Here is a 23,016-nt window from a genome sequence, read left to right on the forward strand (position 1 = left end):
ATAATAATAATAATAATAATAATAATAATAATAATAATAATAGATAATAGATAATAGATAATAATAGATAATAATAGATAATAATAGATAATAATAAGATATCGATCGGTCGTTGTTATACAAATGTGTGTGTGCTATTATACCGTTTTGCACCGCGGGTAAAAAAAAAGCCGATTTGGCGGTAAGAAGATGAAAAATGAAATGAAAAAGGAACAAGAAAAAAGAAGAAAAAAAAAAAAACGAAAAATGACTTATCATAATATTGGTGAAAAAAATTCGTATAAAGATAAACAAAGGGGGGAAAAAACACCACGTAACGTATTTAAAACAAGTTTGTTCCCCGTTGATAAGAGGTTCGCTGCTGTTTATACCCGACGGCGATAAATATCATCGTTTACATATATATATATATATATATATATATATATATATATATATATATATATATATATATATATATATATATATATATATATATATATGTATATATATATATATACGTATATAAAATATATGCGTATTTATATCTTCAAATGTTCAAAATCAGTTATCGGATTGCTGATTCTGTTGAATACCGGTAGTCTGGACTCCGCGTTCGGCGACAAGGGTGATGGTGTCCTGGGCGCTGGATCCTCGACGATGGGACTCGGTCCCTGAGGACTTGGACTGTGTCTCGTCAGGATGGTAAAGTCCTGACCGAAGCTGAAGGGCGTCGTGACGTCGTCGTTGAAGAAACTGGCCATCGAATTGGTCGGCGATTGGCTCAGACTCGATGATGGCGAAACTGAATCGGCTGTGCTTCCCAGGGAGAAAGTTGGGCTCAGGTTTAACGGCTTTGGTCGCGTTCCGATCACCGATGCTTGGTGGTGCTGGTGCTGGTGCTGCTGCTGCTGGTGCTGGTGATTCTGCACCCTCTGCGACGCCGAGGAACCGATGTTCATCGAACTCGATCTCATTATCGAAGGGTTGTACGCACCCAGTGACGTGGACCTCATAAGTTGTTGTTGCTGCTGCTGCTGTTGTTGTTGTTGTTGCTGTTGCTGCTGCTGCTGTTGCTGCTGCTGCTGATGGTGGTTGGCGGCGATTTGTTCGAGGATCGCCGCCGAGTTTAGACTCGCGTTACTGCTACCGATGATCGGACTGAGACCCATTATATTCGGCTGTGCCTGGCCCAGCTGGGCGCTGACTTTTTGGTTGTGTATACGCGCCTCCTCGAAATTGTGTATAAAGTGACACCGAGGTCCGTAAGGACAGAAACCGATGGTGTGGAAGGTCCGGCAGAGTTCGGTCTTGTACTTGGGATGACGAGCCAGGTTTCTAAGCTCCGAATAACCGTGGGCGAACTGACATTTGTCACCGTACTTACAGGCACCGCTCTCCTCGAACGGTCTGCACAACTCGGTCTTGTAACGCGACGTCGGCTCGCTGACGCTTCGGTCCAACTTTCGGTGCTGTTCTATCAATGTTACCAATGACGCGTAGCTACGTCTTAACGGCGTGTGTGCTGATACTGGCTCCTTGGATTTCGCTGGCGCGGCGTTCTGGAATCAGACGGAATAAGAAGAACGTCAGGACGGTTCTTAACTTTTTCTTTATTATTTTTTCTTTTTTAAACAGAAATCTCATTACTATCATTATCTAGACAGACTTTTGATAAATCCCTTATAATCTAAAAAATCTAACAAAGTAGAGCGTTTCGATTCGTCAAATGTGTAAAAAAAAAAAATATATATCAGATTGAAGTTTGTAACATTATTTCTAAAGATGCACTTTCAGGCTTGACATTTAGTAAACTTTTAATACGGCATCAACTAACTCATATCTTATAAGCGCAACTTCTTCAAAATTTCGATACGTTAACAAAATCGATGACAGGCAATGTTCGTAACAGCGATTAATAATTTCTAACCATCGATCATAAAACACAATAAAATCATGAGTAATATGTGATATTGAAAGAAAAGAATTGGGAAGAAGAAAAAAAAAAAAAGCAACTCGAAGGTTTGTCCGAAGCCATAACACAACTTGGTTTTGTATCGTTTATAATCTACCGATAATGAAGCTTCTAAAGTGTTAAATTTCAATCCGTATTGAAACTCCAAGTTTTCCAGGAGAATGGCTATAAAGAAAAGGAGTGGGAGACCCGCTTGGGGTCATAAACCATTTTTATGGTTTTGGGCCCTACCAATTTTTGGGACCCACCCATATACATAAGTATACAGCGTATCCCTTCGCACGCCACGGTCACGGGTATTATATAGCATCCCGTATAACGGTGAACCCATTGTTTCAAAGCTTTGTCTCAGAAGGTACGAAGGAACGAAGGAACGAAGAAGGATAGATTTCACGAAGGGCAAGCAAGAAGCAACCGTAGGTTCGCTATACAAGCAGAGATTCTCCTTCTTGGAACGAATTTTTCACGCTTATCCGACCTTGTACAAGTGCAGATTACTACTTGCCTTTCGCGGGAAAAAAAAGTAGAAAACAAGAAGAAGAAAAAAAAAAAAAAAAAACGAAAATAACGTGCGCAGAGGTGCTTATTATTATTATTATTATTATTATTATTATTGGTTTATTTTCTTATACTTTGGTTTCTAATTATTTTTTTATTTGCTTTTTGTCTCAGTTGTTTGTAGTTCCTTGATATATATACACACATAATATCTAATCTTTTTGATTTTAAATATCAAAATCTATCTTGACTTAAGATTTTTTTTTTCTTTTTCCGAAGACCACGTTCGACCCCCACCGCCACAACTTCATCCGTAGATATTGAGATAATCGTTCATGTTTTTCGACGCTAAATCCGGTAGCGAGCGATCAAGCATCGTAGAAGAAGAGAAAATCTGAATCGCTTTCACGATTTCAATTTGAAATTTTCAATACCTAACGCGGGACGAGATATTTTCAAACTTCAACTTTCGCTGGCTTGTAGACGTATATATCGTGTACATATTACATGCATTATATGTATACATACATTATTTCAAAATAGAAAATGCACTAATTAATAACGCACGCAATAGCATATATATATATATATATGTATTCGCAAATAATGTCATATCATAATGAAATAGTCGGCAATTCGGTTAATTTCTTGCACCGAATACGATAATATGATTTTGACGTGTGGCAGAAATTTTAAATGTTGGACAAAAAAAAAAAAAAAAAAAAAAAAATCTCAAATCTGATAAGAAAACAAATATTTCAAACGTATGGAATTAAACGAGATACACGTTTATACATTTTCAATAATAATAACGAAAGAGCTTGAACAAGTTATATCCGATTTCTGCACATGTATCAACAGCATTGTAATCAATTTATCCACATACAATGTTAAACTTGACAATTTCCAACATTATCATTGACTAAGAATTTTCAACCACGCACATACCGTGTGAATAAAAAATATACGTAAACCCGTAAACATCCTTAAGCGCGCGAATGCCTGACTTTTCTCACGTGTTAACTTAAAAATAAACTAAATAAACGAATTGAAACATGTGATGAAGCAGAATAAAAACAAAACAAAAAAAAAAAAAAAAAAAAAAAACCGAAAGTAAAAACAACGTAAACGTATATCTCAGTATTAAAAAATTCTCGCGCAACAACAGCAACAGCAACAGCAGCGGGAGGCACATTGAAAAAATTACTAAACCGACTGTACGTCAGAAAGAGGCGAGTGGGGAAGGGCTGTGCAAGTAATTCATACATACCACGCGTAAATTATAAACGAGTATATGTATTACATATATTATATATGTACGTATAATATATACTATCCATACGCATGTGCGTAAAAATATACACACAGTTTGAGGCAATTGGGGAATTAAAAAAGGCTAGAAGTGCCTGCGCTCAAATAAATAAAAGAAAAAAAAAAGAAAAAAAAAAGAAGAATAACTGTTTTTTAGTTGATAGTTGTAATTATTTTTTCTTTCTTGTTTTTCAAATATAACAGATACACGGTCTTTTGTAATTTTCTTCTTTATTTATTGCAAGTTTTGAATTTCCCTGTCCACTTTGTATCCCGGTGTTACAATAATTATATAACGCTAAACAATGAAGAAAAGAAAAATCAACAAAAGTTGAATAATTTTTAAACACGAGAAATCTGTTATTAAACCGAGTAAAAAATTAGAACACAAGTGTGTAAAAATAAAAAAATAAATAACAAAATCGTGCAAAATGTATAATAAAATGGTTTATTTTTGTTAAACATAACGTCCAGTTTTTTTTTTTTTTTTTTTTTTTCCTTATTCTTCTTCTTCTTTCGTCCCAGAGGAATCTTGCGAGATATGTGCAAAAATTTTCGTTAGGTACGGACGGATGTAAATTGCGAGACGAGCGAGGTTCGACACGTTGATACTACTCGACGACTCGACGACTCGTCGCAGTCACGAAACAACGTCGCCGATAGAGCCTGTGTGTGGTGCGATGAAGTATTACATAAAATACAGGATTTTTAGGAACCGGTCTTAGTAGTAGCGCTGCTATTACGAAATACTAATAACATTCAACCGCTTAGCCGATGTTGCCGGTGCCGCTTTTCAACCGGCTTCTTCGCTTTTAGACTTTAACACAATCTCGGAATAATTCGAAACGTTGTACGTATATAGTAACGTCTATGTAATACATAATACCTCTTAGATAATTATACTGTATATGCATATATATATATATATATATGTTTACGTGACGCGTTAATTAATATAGCCGGCAAAAAACTCCCACGTATATACATATATATATAAACACACACACACACACATGGGTAAATAAAATAATGTTAGATAGTGTAAAAAAATTGAGAGGATTAATATGCCTCAATAATTCTATTTAAAACTTTATTATGTACGTATTGTTGCTGCGAAGAACAAGAAATTCATTGATGATCTTGTCGGTTGAACAACGTCGAAGAAATTCTTACAATCTTACAGCAAATGACGATTGATTAATTAATTAATCGGACGGGAAGTAGTTTGAAATTTTTCCATAATATTATATACGTAGAATCGAAAGGTATTATCGAAATTATTACTTTTGCTGAATATGTAATCGAGTAATCGATATTTACTACGATGTATCGGCTATGGTTTTTACCCACATTTTCACCATCGTGACAAAATTTACGTAACACCCGTAAGTCATAATGTAGACGAAGCATGTTATGCTTAAAAGTTGGATAATTTCCGGAAATTACTACCGCAAACCCATTCATACAAGACGACACGTAGTATCCGGTTCGTGAAACAGTCGTCGGGTTTCTTACTTTACTGAGAATAATGTAGAATTATAATGAACTTGAGAAGGTGTGTTGAAAAGACCGCGTGACCCGCGGAATTTCTGTTTATTACCACTCTCGTAATTCTAATTTGTTGAAATATTAGACGTAATAATATAATATAATAGCGACCGCAGCTTATCTTCTTAGCTTGTATTGCAAATGGTGAGAATTGCAAATCGAAATTTCACGCTGTTTTATTAGTTGTGTTTATTGGATTAAATTGAAATAAATAAAGAAAATTAAAAAATAAGTAAAAAAAATATTACACTTATACCATTACTGCAAACTTTCCCTAATAATTTCAATAAATAATGTAAACAAGAAGAAAAAAAAAAAAAAAAACACCTCGTAGTTTCAAAATTGAAGCAATTTTTCAGCGTTTTTCGTATTATAAATTTCGGTACATCAATGAACCCGTGAAAAAAAAAAAAAAAAGAGGTAAGAGTAAAATCAACATCTACAAATTATTCATCGAAGAAAATTAAATAGATAAATAAAAAAACAAAATTACTTCGAGATATATTTGCGTAGTATTAGTGGCGCTGCTTCAATAAAATCACTTTACGTGATCATTATCATTATAATCATCGTTATTATTGTTATACAATCATAATTAAAACGGTTATTAAAACAGAGTTTGTGGAAGTAGAAAAAAATAAATAATAAGTATAAAATGAGGAGTTGAGAAAAAAAATAAAATAAAAAAAATAACAACAATCGCTCAAACGCTGTTGCAACTGTTTTATTTTCAATCTACTCAATCGGTTGCGGACATTGTATTCATACAGATACAATATATTTATATATTCCATTTACTTTGACCCAGTGTAATATATATCTATATCATCAATATATATATATATATATATATCATGAAAACAAAAAGATTTCCCCCCAGTCACGAAGTTATTATTATAGATCTATATAACTCTTAACATCTTTCACAGTTAACTCGTGTTAATTAATAGTCGTTAGTCTTCTAGCAGCACAAAATCGTTACACGGATGTGATTCAGTGCTTTACATGCGCCATAATCCCGTCCGTTTTGCGACTTCCCCGATCGTGAGTAGCGAGAAGCGCCAACCAATGAACCAACCAACCAGCCAACCAACCAACCACATGTTGCGTTCATTGCGAAGCGTCAAAAATAATACTATACTCTTCCATATATACACGTGATATATGCATAATATATGGTTGTTGGCTAGTTGGTAATAAAGAAAGAAACAGAAAAGGAATAAATTTGAAAAAAAAAAAAAAAAAAAACGCTATTTATTACACTTTTGTATCATACAGACGTATGCGTATACATATGAATATACGTACAAACGTATGTATGTATAATATACAAGTTACATGGCGGGCTAGCCGTGGCCTAAAGTCAAAGGAACTTCCGCCCGCAATTGTACGGCTGTTTGTTAGGCATACGGAGAAGTACACTGCTTCTGTACTTTATTATTTATACAATTGTTTGCCAGATCGCTTGGTCACTGTTTCGATGTTGTTTTTTTTTTTTTTTTTTTTTTTTCTTTTCTTTTTACCGTTTTATTCTTCCCTTCTAGTGTAAATTTATCAGTCAACTTGCCGCGGAATGAACGATTATCTTTACTATATATAAAATTCTTAAATACAACAAAAATGCAGTGTTATTCCGATTTTTGTAATTTCATATGGAAAAAATTGATGTTTCGTGTTAGAAGTTCTTCCGTATAAACGCTAATCTAATCTCTATTGTAAATTTGCACGACGTGAACGAACGTGAACAGAATTTCTTCCGTGAAACTATAAGAATAAAATCCAGAACAACCGATAACAAGTTTATGCATGTATGTACGTATATAATTTTGACAACTGGCTAAACAGACGTAGATAATTGATCGAATGAACTAAAATTGTTGAAATTATATACCCGTTGGAGTTTAAGATCAGCTTGCTTCACCTACGAGAATAAAAGATCGTGTTCAGTTCTCGTCTCGGTTTTACAAGTCGAATGGTATGTATTCTTACAAGCAAAGATGTGAAGCATTGAATACAAATTTCCGGGGATGAGTCGCGACAGGCGATTTCTATTTATAAACACATCGTGGCCGAAGGAAGATCCTTCTCATTGTCAGTTTCAGGACGATCGGAAGACGAAGAGGAGGAAGATTTAGAAACAAAGAGGTAGAACTCATCAAAGTTAAGGTAACGAAGCGTGAGGTGAAAAAATCATAATCGTACAATTCCTAAACGTCCTACAAAAAGTCGAGACTTGAAAATAAACGAGTAATTATCGTTTATCACGGTTTACTGAATTTCACAAAAAATCCACGCATGGTTACAGTGACGTATCACTGACTTAATTAAACTCTTCACAACTAGACCGAATCAACACCAAGCATGAATTCCATTCAATGATTCGATAACATCGAAACGATTCGCTTCTCAAATTCCTTCCAATGTCGAGCTATCGGTGTTTTTCCATTATAGAGATAGTCTGACCCGTAAACCGTTTCTACTTTTCGATGAACAACAACGGGCCGAAAACGGATGTGCGTACTACATGCATGCACCGTAAATAAAGAGCAAGAAATGGGGAGCAAGGTGCATGGATCCCCCCCCCCCCGCCATTATTATTATTTCCCAGTCAGCAAGCAGTGCAGCAGCCCCTTTACATCGTCGTCGGGTTTCTTTTCTCCTGAAAAATATGGGAAAAGTTTTTACCCGACGCGACGGAACACGAATAGGAGGGAGGACACAAAGGAACGCGTCGCTCGGGGGTCAAACTCTGCGTTGTTGCGTGTTTGTCTGTCTGTGTGCCTGTCTTGTGTTGTGTTGTGTTGTGTTGTGTTCGTCGAGACGACGGGAGAGTAACAGGTCCGTCCGACACGTGCATCGGCAGCAGCAGCGATGCCGTTCAATGGCGACCTGGGCAGGGACGAACGGACTGGCGCATGGGTTGAAACCACGCCGGGCAAATAAGTAAATAGGAATGTTACTCAACGCGAGTTTAAAACGAATTCCGAGGCAGCCTGCGGCGACGGGCAGACGGACGACGTTTCGAACGTTCGTTTCACGGCGCGACGTGAAGTCAGCCGGAAAGTGAATCATGTCGAAGAAAAACCGTTACACAGCGATGTTGGAAATTGTTGAAATTTGAAAATCGTAATTCTCGTGAAAATAGGAGGATAATCATTTTCTGCCCCGATGTGGAAGTGCGAAAACGACGGTACCGACGCTGATTCAAACGCGTAAAAGCGAGCGCGAACTGCATGTCCGATTGTTGTTTGTCGCTATCGGCTCGTTGTTACGATTATTATCGTTGTTGATCGCTCGCCGACTAAATATGACGACGGTCGTAACGAGCTGCGCGATTATATTAACACGACGCGTACTTAGGAGGATGAATAAAGCTGATGGAATTTTCTCGGTTGTCTAGAGGCTTCTGATACACGTTGTTCCGCACACACATGTATTCGGTATATATATTTACATCCCGCTCAGGGATAATCGCTCGGTTTACCATCCCGACGATGCGATGGCACGAGAGGGAAGAAAAGGAGCCAGCGACTACGTCGGTTTATTTTTCTACTTTCTCAAGAAGACGAAGAGGAAGAAGAAGAAGAATAAGGAACAGGAAAAAAGAGACCAAGAAAGGACGCGACGACCGCGTCGCGAGGAGAAGATGAGAATGCTCGTGTGTATGATTCGGGAATAAACATCGCCCCCTTGGAGAGAAACGAGCAGCGGAGGATGATACGAGACACAAAGCGTATTCTCCTCTTGCCGTATCGTGTATATAGAGAGAAAAACGAAAATTAGCTCGGTCTCGCGATCAGATACTCGTCCTTTCTGCTCTCTCTTTGTATCCTGGGTGTGAAGAAAAGAGAAGAAAAACTAGTAAGAAAAAATCAACATGAAATGAAAATACACACGGTGCCTATTAATAATCGACCGGATATCGCGCGATGGTTCGTTGAGACGTGATTCTACCGCGTTGGTCACGTCGACGAGAGAGTTTTCTGCTTTTATTACGGAGTTCGGTAATTACACGGCGCGCGTTGGCGATGCACGGAAATAGCCACCGTACGACACCCTGTGCCTGCCTGCCTTCCATGAACACGCCACACCGCTTAGCGTAGGTCGGTTATTCCCGCATCGCGTATATTTACGCCGTCAGAAACAAGCATAGGATCAACCGCCAAAAGTACACCGCGTGCTGATCAACAATAACCGAGTATACTCGACACGTAAAATCCGAGAAGAAGAACTCGGAGTTCACGGCCGAATCGGTCAGAGGTTGAACGTGGGTGTTAAATGGACGATAATCATCGCGGGTTGCAGTTTCTCGCAAAATACAACCGCTCGGTATCGCCGACACAAAATAGTCCCGGCGACGCGGGCTTCGGATGAGCGAAACGTCGCGGATGATGCACGCAGCCAGCGGTGAAACCTCCTTCGGAGGTGAAACCGAAGAGAGTGCGCCGCGTTGTTGGTGTATAAGGCGGTAGTCGTTCGTACTCGAGGAGAGAGTTGTTCTTCGGTTAGTTGCTTCGGTCTCGTTTCAATTTACCCGCGCTCTCGCTCTCGCTCTCGCTCCACGGACTATTTTTCTTGCCGCGAGGCTCTTTTGTTTTAATCCTCATCGCCAGCCAGCGACGCGATATCGTCGCCGATTCCCCCCCCCCCTCGCGTGTAAATAATTCCGGATTAAAGAAGCGTCGCTGTTGTTTATAATCGTATTTTATAATCGTGTAAACGCTCACCTTGAACAGCAGCTCGCCGCACTCGAACATCGAGTTATTACTCATCACGGCTGTGGACATGTTGGCGACAGTTTTTTTCCGCTGCTTGAATATTCTCCTCTTCTTGGGTTCGCCGGTTACTTTACTTTACGATGCGGCGTTGATTTTTATCGTACGTTTAAAATATGAAAACCGAACTGAACAATAAAATATGTAACCTATATTAAATGTATATGTTTTATGTAAATGATTACTTTTTATTAAAGACGAAATCAATGGTAAAAACTTGATAACCGTACGTTTGTTTAAACTCAGTACACAAAAACTGCCACTTTAATATACGTTGTTATTTTCTTCTTATCTCTCTCTCTCTCTCTCTCTCTTTTTTCCTTTCTGTAATTTACATTTAAACACACCCGTTTAACGCAGATTCTCCATAAAACAATATATCCCGACGATGTTGTTACTTCTTTCTTTTAATCTTTAAAATTCTCTTTTATCTTCTTATTATTATTCTTCTTCTTTTCTACCCGCTTATTCTCGTCATGAGAGTTTTACTACGAGAATACACGTGCATATGTAACGACGAGGAGAAATATTATCATCTGACGAGATCGTGAATCGTTAACAACGCGTTGCGATACTCGAAACTTTCAGTGTTCTCTACGCGTGTCTTTCGTCTACCTGTGCGTGCGTGCGTGTGCATATGTAAAAAAAACAACAACAACAACACCAACTTGGCACTTTTTTGCTTCTGATTTTACAACTCGGTCGGTTATCGAGGGTGACTGCTTTTCGAGATCTATCTCACGAAGCTTCCGACAGCTTACTGAACTCCATTCGGAGCCGGCGGGAGAGGCTAGTCTCGAGAAAGGCGGCGACTCGCTTCCCCCCCTCCTCAAATCGTCGCCCTTCTACCGTCGCGCTCGCTTGTTTCCCCGCTCGAAGCTCACCAAATGGTGGGGGAACCTCGCGGCGACTCCGAACTTCCAACTTCCTTCTCTCCGTTACAAATTCGCCCAATTCCGATTTATTTACCCATTTTTTATCTCTCGTCTACACTATTCGACCAAACATTCTCACACTTATCACACGTGCAATTGTCGGTAGCAATTCATTTCGACGATACAACGAGCGATGATATAACTATATAACTCACTCGGAAGGTATTTACATACGTTTGAAATTGCAATTTTTCTCTCTATTCCTAACCCGGAGGAGGGAGGCTGTTATAGTTGAAATTCAGAATTTCGACCAACTTCAGGCGGGTGCTTCGACGGCCATCTTGAATTTGTTTTTGTCAGATAATTTGCGCGGATACTAGTTTTTCATAAAAAATGGTAACGATTAAACAATTATTTTTTCTCTAACATCGATTAATCGAAGTTATTCGACTTACAACATTAATTCAAAATGGCGGCCGAAGCTAAAGCTGAATCTGCTCGTAATTTTCGAATTACAAGAAGAAAATAGCAAACGCGGGTATTCTTTTCGTACATAGTGACCGGGCTGGCTTGTTTAACGTGTTTTTGAACGTGTGTATGTACACGCGTAACGTGTAACGTCGAGAACAATGGATGTCGAAAATTGAACGAGAAATAAACAAAGGCGACTCGAGCTTGACCTCAGGTTTGTATCATTTACGTCACCGTCTTATCCTTAGAAATAGAAAGAGAGAGAGAGATAGAAACGGAGTAAAATATTTACCACGAAATGGATTTTATTTCAGGAAAAAATTTAAGCAAACTTTCACTGAACATCCGACTGGCCGGAAATTCTCGGAACGATACGCAAAACGAGGCTCGTCGTCGGTTGATTGGAATTACTCGTTTTCGAACAGTAAAAGAAGCGAGCTGCGGCGGTTTGTTGTACCTGCAATAGCTGCACGGAGTAAAAAGCTGCTGCAACGCCGCGCTGCAATGCCGGTTCATACGCACCACCAGACGACGACTTCGGCTAGCTCCTGTAGGTGTAAAACCTCCGCTTGTGTCCGCCCAATGAAGGTAGTAGGTAAGTGTGAGTACGTATACCGGGACATGAATGAACCAGCCGCTGGCCGCTATTCATGCCTGCCCCAGACCAGAGGTTCTAAACACTGCTTATAACTATACAGTATACGGATAATTGTTTGAATTGTTGTACATGCGTCTACGCACCAGCCTGACGTCTGCGTAAAAAACCACCGAAGACATGATTGCCGAGTTTTTAATCGCTAGATTGTTTCACTGTAAGTTTTCGGTTTTTTTAACTTCCTTTTCGATGTAGTTTTTATTCCTGTATTCTTAAGAACTGCGGTTATCTCCGAACAAAATTCTTAAAATTACTTAAAAGTAAATTCGTCACTTTCTTAGGCTGGAATTTTTTTTGTTCTTGTTCTCCTTTTCTTTTCTTTTTTTCTACAAATTTATCGAGATTGTCCTCGTTTTCTCTGCTTCGTACAAAAGTTATCACGCAACAATACGAATTGTTAACAGTATAGATATGGATTGTTCATGTTTCGTACGAATAATGCAGACAAAGTTTCGTCATTCTTTATCTATCTATCGGACAACTTTTTATGTCTTATCGTCTCACTTCCCGAGTCATTGTACCTTGATATTCTATTACATGTAAATTAAATCGGCGACTTTTGTCCTCGTAATCCAGTTCGAAATCGTCTATGAAATCGGCAAGAAATAGTTTGAAATAACTCGACACGATCTACTGTCCAATATCAAATGATTACCGTGAATAATTCGTAATGATTTCTTAGATTTTTCATCTTTCGAAATATCTTTCACACAATTTACGCTAACTTTGAAGCAATTTGCATGAAATTTTTTATAGTGAGCCAATAATTACTATACGGGAAATCCTCATCTACGTAATGCATAACGGATCGTAGAAAAAAGCCATTCTTCCGAGATCATATTACATCCACAGCTAATTCTTCTAAGGTGACGCACATATATCGACGCGTCTATATTTGCATATACGTATACAGTATATATACAACGTGCGTATATATCACCACATCGATGAGATGCCGTATGACGTGTTTTTCCTCTTTCTCTCTCTCTTTATATCTCTCTTTCTCTGTCTTTGCATACATCTTTTACTCTTCATTCTCATTCTCCGTATACAACCGACGCTTATAACGCTAATAAGGCAACAGGTTGTATGCCGTCGCTGTTACGTATACGATATCCATACATATATATGGGGCATTACAGGACGTATCGATCGGGATCAGAAATTGATATTCATATTTTCGGAGAATTTTCCGATATTAAAAAATAAACGATCTACTTTGAAATGATTTTGAAAATTTGAAAAAAAAATCAGCGCATTATTTTTCGACTAGTACTTTAGCGAAGGGAAAAAAAAATCATTCAAATCAGAGATATAAATTTCTTATCTCGATCGATACTTCGTCGAATGTCCCATACATACGTGCATAGTATTACGCGTGTCGAACTTTCAGCGATAGTAATTAAATATGTGAAATAACGGATCATTCGCAACGTTGCACTGAAATTCACGCTGGATATTATTATGTATATATAGTTTGTTGAATTATTTATGGATTTTGAAAAAGTTTGATTAATTTTGTTTGCTTCAGTTTTTTCTATTTTACGTTTTTTTTTTCTTCTTCTTCTTCTGCTGCTTCTTTCATTCAATTCAAGCTTCGTACCATACGTGTTTGAATTTTTTTCCTATTTCGAGTGCGGCGTATCGGGCGTTCCGGAACTTTGTTTCTGTCTATTTCTGTTTATATTTGCCGTTTAATAATTTATATATTCCTCCGTCAAGGTGAACTGATTAACAAAGTTTAATAACATCGCTCTGACTCACCGTCAACCGTGCACACACGCATATATTTCACGCCACCCATAATGTACATATGATAATTCTACACATACATTATACATATACCTACACGCACGCACACGCGCGCACGCCAATACGCAAGAATAATTCCTCTACTTTCCGGCACAGGTAAAACGTACCTTACATATTCATATAATACAGGTGGGTACGTGCACACCAGCTTCAGTGCAGGCTGTACATAACACGCCCGTCCATTAACCTAATCACCTTCCAGAAATAGCTATTCACTCATTTAATCGCTCTACATACGTGCATGCGCTAACACAGAGAAGCTTCCTTTCCTTTGATGCATATGTATATGCGCGAGTAACTAACCACGCGGACGTATGTATACAGCTGGTGTGTATATGTATGTATGTATGGATGGATGATCTAGTCACATTCACCCGTGAAGAAGGCGTCGATTCGTATTATAATTATTCTATTAGAAACGAAAAATACACCTCATAGCGAAATATTATATATATATATATATATATATATGGAAAAAATTACCTGTAAATATAACAATTTTTGGATAATATTAACACGTGCGGGAGGATAGCGATGAAATTTGAAAATTGAAAATTTAATAAAAAATTTTCGATGTTTTATGATGGTTTTGTTTTTGTTTGTTTTTTTTTATACACGGACGAAAGTGTTTTGAAAAAATCAATTGAATGCTTGCGAAAAGTGATTATACATTCAACTAAAGAACGACACTCAATTAAATCGTGAAAATGATGGTTTTGTGAAATGTAAGAGAGAGAGTTTTGAGATACCATGTGATGGTTTTTTTTTTTTATATTTACTTGATGAGTGAAGTAAAAACTAGTATTAGATTTAGGAAAATTTACAAAAAGGTCTTTTTTGTAGAGGATTAAATTTCTTGCAAAAAAGTCACAGGAAATTTTTTTTTATCATATACAGTTTTAAAGTGGATAACAGTTTTTTGGTTTTAAATTTCGAATGCATACATTTTTCCTTATATAAAAATTCGACTATCTTGCGGAGTGTTTTAGAGTTATCGGAATAATTCGGGGACTTGGCCAAATTTTTATCTCCAAATATTGATTACTTTTGAAGGGTGAACGCGAAGAAATTCCGACGTGACTTTAGTACGGATGTACTTTACGCAGGCAAGGTATACGAATTATGCATATCTGTCAAAATAAGTGTGAACTGCTGTTGAAAAGTCTAATCCTCATTCAATTTACCTACAGAAATTCCAAACCAGACGGCAAGTATTATTAGAAGCCCCGATTATCCATAGACGAACTTTTATAGGTACACTTACAATAAACCGAGCCTCAATAACATTGTAATTACAATGTTAATTATGATAATCCCTTGGGTGCTGCAGTGACGACGATGAACAGTAAATCGAATGTGCATTAGGCTGTCCTTATTTAGGGTGTTGACGAATTTTTGCCGCTCCACCTCCCAAATCGACTTCGAATTATTAGAAAACAATTACCTAATTTCTTCAGATTTTTACCTCAATTCTAAGATAGTTCACTTCGTGGTCGAAGTTTCTTATGGAAATAACATGGGAAATACTTTTTTTTTTTTAGTATATATTTTATTGTAAAAGTGATAAAGTTAAAAAAAAATTGTAACTGTGAGGTTTTAGTCGGCATTAGTGCTACTGTCTGGGGAAAAATTCACATAATCATCTCACGCGATATCGACGAATTGCAAACCCTCGAAATCTGACTTTTTTTGCATTTAAAGGAAGTGCAATTCGTCTAGATTTGCTGGTATCGTGATGTAAATTTTTTTACAGATAGCGGTACTAATGCCCACTAAAACCTTGCAGTTAGAGATTAAAAAAAAATATTATTACTCTTGCAAGAAAATTTTTACTGAAGAAACAAGTTTTTTCTATGTTATTTCCATAAGAAACTTCGATCACAAAGCGGAATATCTCAGAGTTGAGGTAGAAATGTGAAAAAATTAGGCAATTGTTTTCGAATTATTTGAAGTTGACTCGGGGGGTGAGGCGGCAAAAATTCGTCAACACCCCAAATATGGGACACCCTAATGTGCATACATTGTAGTATGCACCTTTTTTTATACATTATACAAATTTTACACGTAATTGTGATTTTGTATGTAATGAAATACAACAAATCGGTAAAAAAAAAGCCACTTTGATCTATAAATTTAACATATTTTTCATCGAACAACGACTAATATAACGTAGGTAAAATTCCTCGTATGTATAATAGGATGTTTCGGAAAAAAATTGCGATTATCTACTGTGGCACTCCTGAAGGGTTTCCTATAAGATTAAAAGAAAGATTCTGTCAAGAGATTAGCATTCCACGTTAGGTAAAAAATCTAGCTCATTTGATTTTTCGCTTTTTTTTTTTTTTAATTTACAAAGAAACACTTTATAGCACTACAACAACTTCTTTGCTGAAATTTTTATTCAACCCAAAGACCACGATTTCTAACATAACAATATATTGTTATATTGAACAGGAATCTAATTTTCCTAAATCAATAATTCATATCAAATTATAACTATTTTATAAGATTGCATTAATAGCGAAAAAAAGTCGTTAGATAAACTCTTCAAACATCAACTAAATGCTTAATATTACAAATGCGAGTCTTTATCGTGACGCAAAAAGTAAAAAAACTGATTTTTTTTTGTTACAATTTTTCATAAATTTCAAACAAAGTAACAAAAGAATAAAAAAAATGTAAAATCAAACGAGTGCGATCTTTCATACAACGTAGAACGCTCATATTTTGACAGAGTTTTTATTTTAACCTAAACAAACTTTCTAGGGGTTACGATGGTGAAAGGTCGCAAGTCGCTCTATCATAATCTAAATTTTGTTCGAATGAATCTTTTATCAAAACTTTTTTACTCGTTTCAAAAATCAAAAACTCGATATTATCATTAAAATTTCACTGTAGCCCCCCCCTCTTAAGGGGATGAAAAACCTTAAAAGGCAATTATTCCCTTACAGGATATCTATACCCCTTGTGATATACCTTATACCTTATACCTTATACCTTATACCTCAGACCGACGACGAGGCCCGCATATCCGATGGCTTGGCATCACCTATGCACTATATATATATATATATATATATGCAGATGATACGCACTCGTAGGAAAACCCGCGTGAACGATACCCAAAACGACCCCATTAGTATATGGGTGAATGTATGGACAGATCTGGGCGTAATATATTTAGCGGCATGAGAATCTGAACAGGGGCGGAAAGACACCCTCATGGGGTGCCGACGCCCCCATGCATGCTCGATGCGTGTAACGCCCGCATGCCATGGGAAATGCCATGACACCCCTAATTGGCCAGAAGTCATTTACACGCATGTGTATGGGGCATTCAACGTCAATTCGACTAGGGTACCGTCTAACCCTCGTCCTTTTTATTTGGTCCGCGATTTTTTATCTTGTTTTGTCTCAACTCCTCGAATGATTACAATTCTTTTTTTTCACATTTATCCTACCCTCGGCACCCCCATAAGGCCCCTTAAATGACGATATTTTGACAGTGATTCGGAGAGATTTTTGAAAGTTATGAAAAAAAATAAAAAATTCAAAAATTCTGCGGCTAAAACCAAAAGTAGTTCAAACAAAATTGATGTGGGCAGGCATAACGCTGATTTTTTTTTTATTGATTTTTCAACTGGTTCATCAATCTTTTTTAGTCCATTTAATTTCTTTTTCTTTTTTTAATAGTCTGGGTTCAATATATCTTCTCGCATACAAAAATTATCTGTGAATCAATTATCAATCTTAATTACAATTTACAGATTCTTGGTTTTTCCCACAGAATTTGTCTAATTTTTTTTTTATAATTTGTCCCAATCGATATCGAATATACAATATAAAAACAAAAACAAGAAACAATATGAAAAATCGCGCACCAAATCCAGTAAGTTGGTCAGGTCTAAAGTGGCTGAGTAATTTTCCCTTGCGAATTACAAATCAAAGAATCATCTTCAACGTTGCAATATTTTCGATACTTTTTAATCTTTATATTTAGTAATACATATTTCCGCTTTACTTATCTGCGTTTTTTTTTTCTCCTCCGTTCTGTACTCGCAATCAGTTTTCCCCTTTTTTTTTTTTTATGGTATGCAATATCTTTCGTATAATAACGTTTACAATTTTTATACTGGCTGTTAATTATTTCATGGTTGCAATTAATAAAATACCCTTTTAAGAAAAAAAAAAAAAAAAAAAAAGATGTCCGTCTGGATAGATTTTTGAAAAACAATATCTGCATTAATTTTAATCGATAAATCGACGATCGAACAATTTTCATACATGACGTGCAACACTATTACCCGATCGTTTATATTGTTACTCGAAATATTTTTCTTTTCTCTTTGAAACTCGTTCAAGAATGCCAAATATTAATGAATAATACATTTGAAATTCTATCGGAGGAAGCGAGACGATCGAATGCAAAGTCAGGATTATTCGATTATGCTTTATCTACACCGACGACGTGATCGCGAATGTCGAATAAATCTTTATTGCTCGATAGCCTTGTGCAGCAGGCAACGAAGGCGATGGATAGGAGAACGAGGAAAAAGGAAGCCCGCATCCACTTACCTACATGCCGTATTATATGTATACATATATATGTATATAATGTATGAGGCGCATACGTGTCCTTATGCTCGCATAAAATATTGCACGCAGATAGCGGACAAAGAGTATAATAATATGTATGATCGCGTTTATGGTTGGCCAATGTCAATTTTGCGTTCACTTGTATAGAAAAAAAAAAGACAACACTTGGCTTGAGGATAAACTGTGTGTGTGTGTGTAAGTTAATTGTAAATTAACGGAGAATATTCTTAAAGAAAGCATCGTTTCTTTATTTATTTATTTGTTGTTGTTGTTGTTGTTGTTTTTTTTTTTTTTTGTTTTTTATTCTATTTGTCGCAAGTTTTGGAATCTTTCAACGAGAAAGAGAAAATTTCGAAAGCTAATTTACTCCGATGATGATTGTTAATTATGAATGAATAACGCGACGAGGAAGAAAGTGATCGTTTATTATAATACAAAAAAAAAAAATCATTAACGTTGTTATAAATTTTTTTCCCTACAAGTTATGGAAAAGGTAATGGTTCTAATTAAAAATCATTTAAAGGATGCGGAAAAAATTTTGAACGTTAAAGCCAGTCTTTAAAATTTTTACATATAAATACGTAAAACTTTTAAAAATCTGCAAAAATTTTACACAAAGTATTGAATTACTTACACAATCGTCATAAATTTCTTTTGTAAAGTCATTAGTTCAGTCAATTATTCAAAGACGAATGCTTACACAAAATTAACTATTAAACCTTTCACACATCTTTTGCAGAGAATTCAATTCTGTATCAAAGTAATTCCAGAATCAAGTCCGTAGTTATCAATAAATGCAGCTGAGTGATAAAAGTTTAACGAAAAAAAAAAAAATAAAAAAAAATAAAAAAAATGGAATTTCGACATTATTAAAATTAAGATTAAGACATACCCTTCCACGAGGGCTACTTTTCCTGTTTTTTACAACAGATCTTTCAATTATCATTGCAGAAAAAAAACAAACAAATCAAAAACCAAACAATTCCATAATGTAGAAGCTGTGAAAAAAATTATTCGCTCATAATTTCAACAATCTAACTAGATAATCGAGCGTTGATAAAAACTTAGCGCAATTCTTCGCTAGTGTTTTTAAAACATTCGTTGTACCTGACGCCGGGAAAACCAACCAGGTTTTGTACAAGGTACCGGTTTTATTTGGCCAGCAGTCTATTCGGCAAGGTTGTGACATCGGGTTATCCGGAAACCGGCGGAAGGCGGGTGGTTTCCGGTTTACGCGACCTCAGCGAGTCCGCATCGGTGTAATCCTCTTCCGGTTGCTTTCGATTCCGATCAAACTCTTATTCCTCTGCAGTCGTTGCTTGCAATTTGCGAACTTTCAGCTGTGCATAATACACTCGGATTATACACACACACACACACACGTATATATATATATATATATATATATATGTATATATATACATATATATATAATAATAATATATATGCATAATAAGCCTCCTCGAATGAAATTTTTCACCTTTTGCTCCTCGCACGGTGAAAACTTTCCCTCTCGCTTATGATATTCCCATCTGTCATGACGTTCGGATGCCGCGTATTACATATATAATGAGAAACGCAACTCTCACTCGTTTCACGACTTTGCGCCTACAATTTTTCCCAAAACATTTTCGATAATGTTAAGTTTGGAATTTTTTGCCTGCAAGTGCTAACGAGTCTGCGGTTGTATAGATACAACTATACATAGATTTACAGAAAAGAAATGAAAAAAAAATAAATAAATAAATAGTAATAATTTATTTAGAATTCCTTCGTAGTTGTTGAAAATCTAGTACATCAGTAATTTAATTTCACTTTATAATAATTAAGTGTTTTATTTTTGAAAAAAAAAAAAAAAAAAAAAAAATTATCAGTTTTTACAAAGTTACTGGAACAGGTTTTTTTTTTTTTTTAATCAATATAGTCAATTAAATATTCAATGATGTCAGTATGATAAAAAAAAAAGTTTATATTCTATTCTTATATTTTTAAAGAGATTTTCGTATAGTTACGTAATAAAATGAATAAAAAGTATAGATTTTTGGTCAACATATCTTCTTCACGCGTTTGCTTCCTTTCTCTTTATTTTTAGCGAAATTTACATAACAGTGGCTAAAAATTCTAAGATATAGGCTTTTTTCAAACGTCTGTAATTTTTTTTTTCCCCCTGAGAAATTTATTGACAGTATAATTTCACAAAAAAATTTTACTAAATCCTTTATTCCGTATCAAAGATACAGCCTGATTATCATATTGAATATCCGCATCTTCGTGAAGAAAAAATAATTCTGAGGAATTTGAAAAATTGAAGAGAAAAATAAAACCGCGTATTTCGATGATTACACGTTCAATATGAAAAGAAGGATTAAAAAAGTTTAGTGAACCTCGTATTTCTATCCCAATCACCTAAAATTTAACTGCTCTTAAAATAGGTACAAATAGGCACAATATGTGACTAACAATTAAATGTTTGAACAGTTTATATAAGAATTTCAAACTCGACAAACATCTGTGGTAGATAGATATTCCTGAATAGCTTGTATACGCATATGTTTGATACATAAATTGTGCATACAGGAGTATATAATTTGTATTTCATAATATTTAAAGACGGAGGAAAAGTGTCAAAATAAACTGTCGGTCATTCTGCAGTTCGACAAAAAGTTATATATTTATATGTAAAGTATATATGTATGGATTTATGTAACGAAAATAAGCAGACTTGCAAAGCGACGTTACGTAATGAATAATATTTCAATTACATAAAATAAATTTCGATTACGGCAACATATCTCTCGTTACACATATATACCGGATGTGGTTTATTTGCTTTTAATTTTTGTCACGTTTTTTAAGTTGTACCTACCGATGCATCAGTGCGCCTAAAAAACGTACCACACTGTATCACGATCTGAATTTAAATTTGAAAAGAATCGTAGCTTTGAACATTATCGTAACTATACAAGAAGAATCGAAGATAGCAACAATTTAGAGGTAGAAAAAATTCACAAAGCTACAAGTATGGAGGAATTTTCGCAGTGAATTGCAATGTGGAAAAGAAAAATTTAGTCTTTTCGATTAGTTTTATAAAAAAATAAAAATAATCTTCTGCAGTAGTTTTGGAAAAAATAGTGCAGAATAAAAATTCCTCCAACCATTATGCAACAGAAGTACGTTTGCGAATTCCGGAATCGCACAACGGCCGCGTTCCTTTTAATCCTTCGTTTAAAAAGTTTCATCTCCACGTGTTATATTTTTATTTATTCGTTATTTTATTCATTATTCAACAACACAGTTGGCAAAAAGTCAACTTAAAGTTGACTTGAAATGCCGACACATAGACAACTTTTTGAAAAATAGGCTAGAAAAGTAGGCGAATTTTGAAAATTTTTCTCAAAAAAATTATTTATTCGATTGGATCTTGAATTATAATATATTGAGCCGTTCGCTGCGTATAAATTTTTTTTTTATTTATCAACGAAACAGCCAACGTTTCGACTTTTTACGTTCGTTCTCGGGTCTAAGTTTAAAACCTTTTTTGGGTCATAAAAAAAAAAACAGAATTGAATTTAAAAAAAAATTCCATACGCAGCAAACGAGAAAAAATGTACCAAAAAATTGTGTCCAAATTTGTTAAAAATTGGTTGCGTCGTTTTTGAGATATCCTGCATCGAGTTTAAAGTTCGGCTAATCGGCCGCAACTTCTACAATTCTCCGAATTTCATCACGCAATTTTCACACCATATTCTTTCACACTTTAAAGTTTCGGAAACGCGAATCAAAAGACAATCGATTTTACAAATATTCTATTCGAATGTGTCCCCTTAAATGGCTCGTTACCGCAGGTGGCGCTAATGGCGTGACGCCCGAGATGTCGCGAAAATTGTTGTAATTGTTGTATCGAGCAGTTTTGTGCTAAAGTGTGTTGATAATCGTGAGATAAAGGTGATTGAAAGTGTCTCAACGACTAAAGTTTGGCCGAATATTCTCTATCTAAAAGGTAAGAACTTTTATCTGACCAGCAAATGTAGAAAAATTTTATCGAAATTACGGTTTTTCCTGAAAACATAACCTCATTAGTAACGCGTCTGCGGCACGTTCGATCGAAGGTACGTTTTACACTTTCGTATTGATGTGTGTAGCTTTCTTAGCTTTTTTCTTTGTGATTGCAAGTCGTTGATTACAATGGGAGATTTAAGAAGATGACAAATTTCTGCTATCCATATAAGTGTTGTTTGTAAAAGTATAGGAAAAACGACGCAGTTTGGTTATCTTGGAAGAAATATCGTCGCTAAAATCCTGTCGCACAAGGTTACATTCAAGTTTTTAGTTTTTTCTTCAAACAGCAATTAACTGAAATCGTAGAATTAACGGAGGCGACGTCATTTTGGCGTGTCGTTGATATTTCGATATTAATCGAAAAGACGCACGTCTAATGGCACATTTATATGCAAAAACAAAAAAAACACTTTTTTCCTCTTCTTCTTCTTCTTATTATTATTATTATATATAATTATCATA

General features: G+C 35.8%; 1 protein-coding gene across 1 annotated transcript; it reads right to left on the reverse strand.

Annotated features, from left to right (window-relative positions):
• Window positions 1-109: 109 nt before the first annotated feature.
• LOC124413148 (protein TIS11-like) lies at window positions 110-10,848 on the reverse strand. The gene is made up of 3 exons (XM_046893529.1): window positions 10,039-10,848; window positions 505-1,541; window positions 110-404 (listed from the first exon to the last, which is right to left on the reverse strand). Exons 1-2 carry the CDS (start codon window positions 10,096-10,098, stop codon window positions 522-524), a joined length of 1,080 nt encoding a protein of 359 aa, XP_046749485.1. The 5' UTR covers window positions 10,099-10,848; the 3' UTR covers window positions 110-404; window positions 505-521.
• Window positions 10,849-23,016: the final 12,168 nt, after the last annotated feature.

Source organism: Diprion similis, chromosome 12 (assembly GCF_021155765.1).
Source record: "Diprion similis isolate iyDipSimi1 chromosome 12, iyDipSimi1.1, whole genome shotgun sequence".
Lineage (NCBI taxonomy): Eukaryota > Metazoa > Arthropoda > Insecta > Hymenoptera > Diprionidae > Diprion > Diprion similis.

Bases quoted from the DNA above. Each gene is read 5' to 3' on its own strand.
- LOC124413148 (XM_046893529.1), bottom strand. From the start codon at position 10,098: ATGTCCACAGCCGTGATGAGTAATAACTCGATGTTCGAGTGCGGCGAG. The intron at 1,542-10,038 runs GTGAGCGTTTAC...GTCTGATTCCAG, and splicing joins GCGGCGAGCTGCTGTTCAAG to AACGCCGCGCCAGCGAAATC.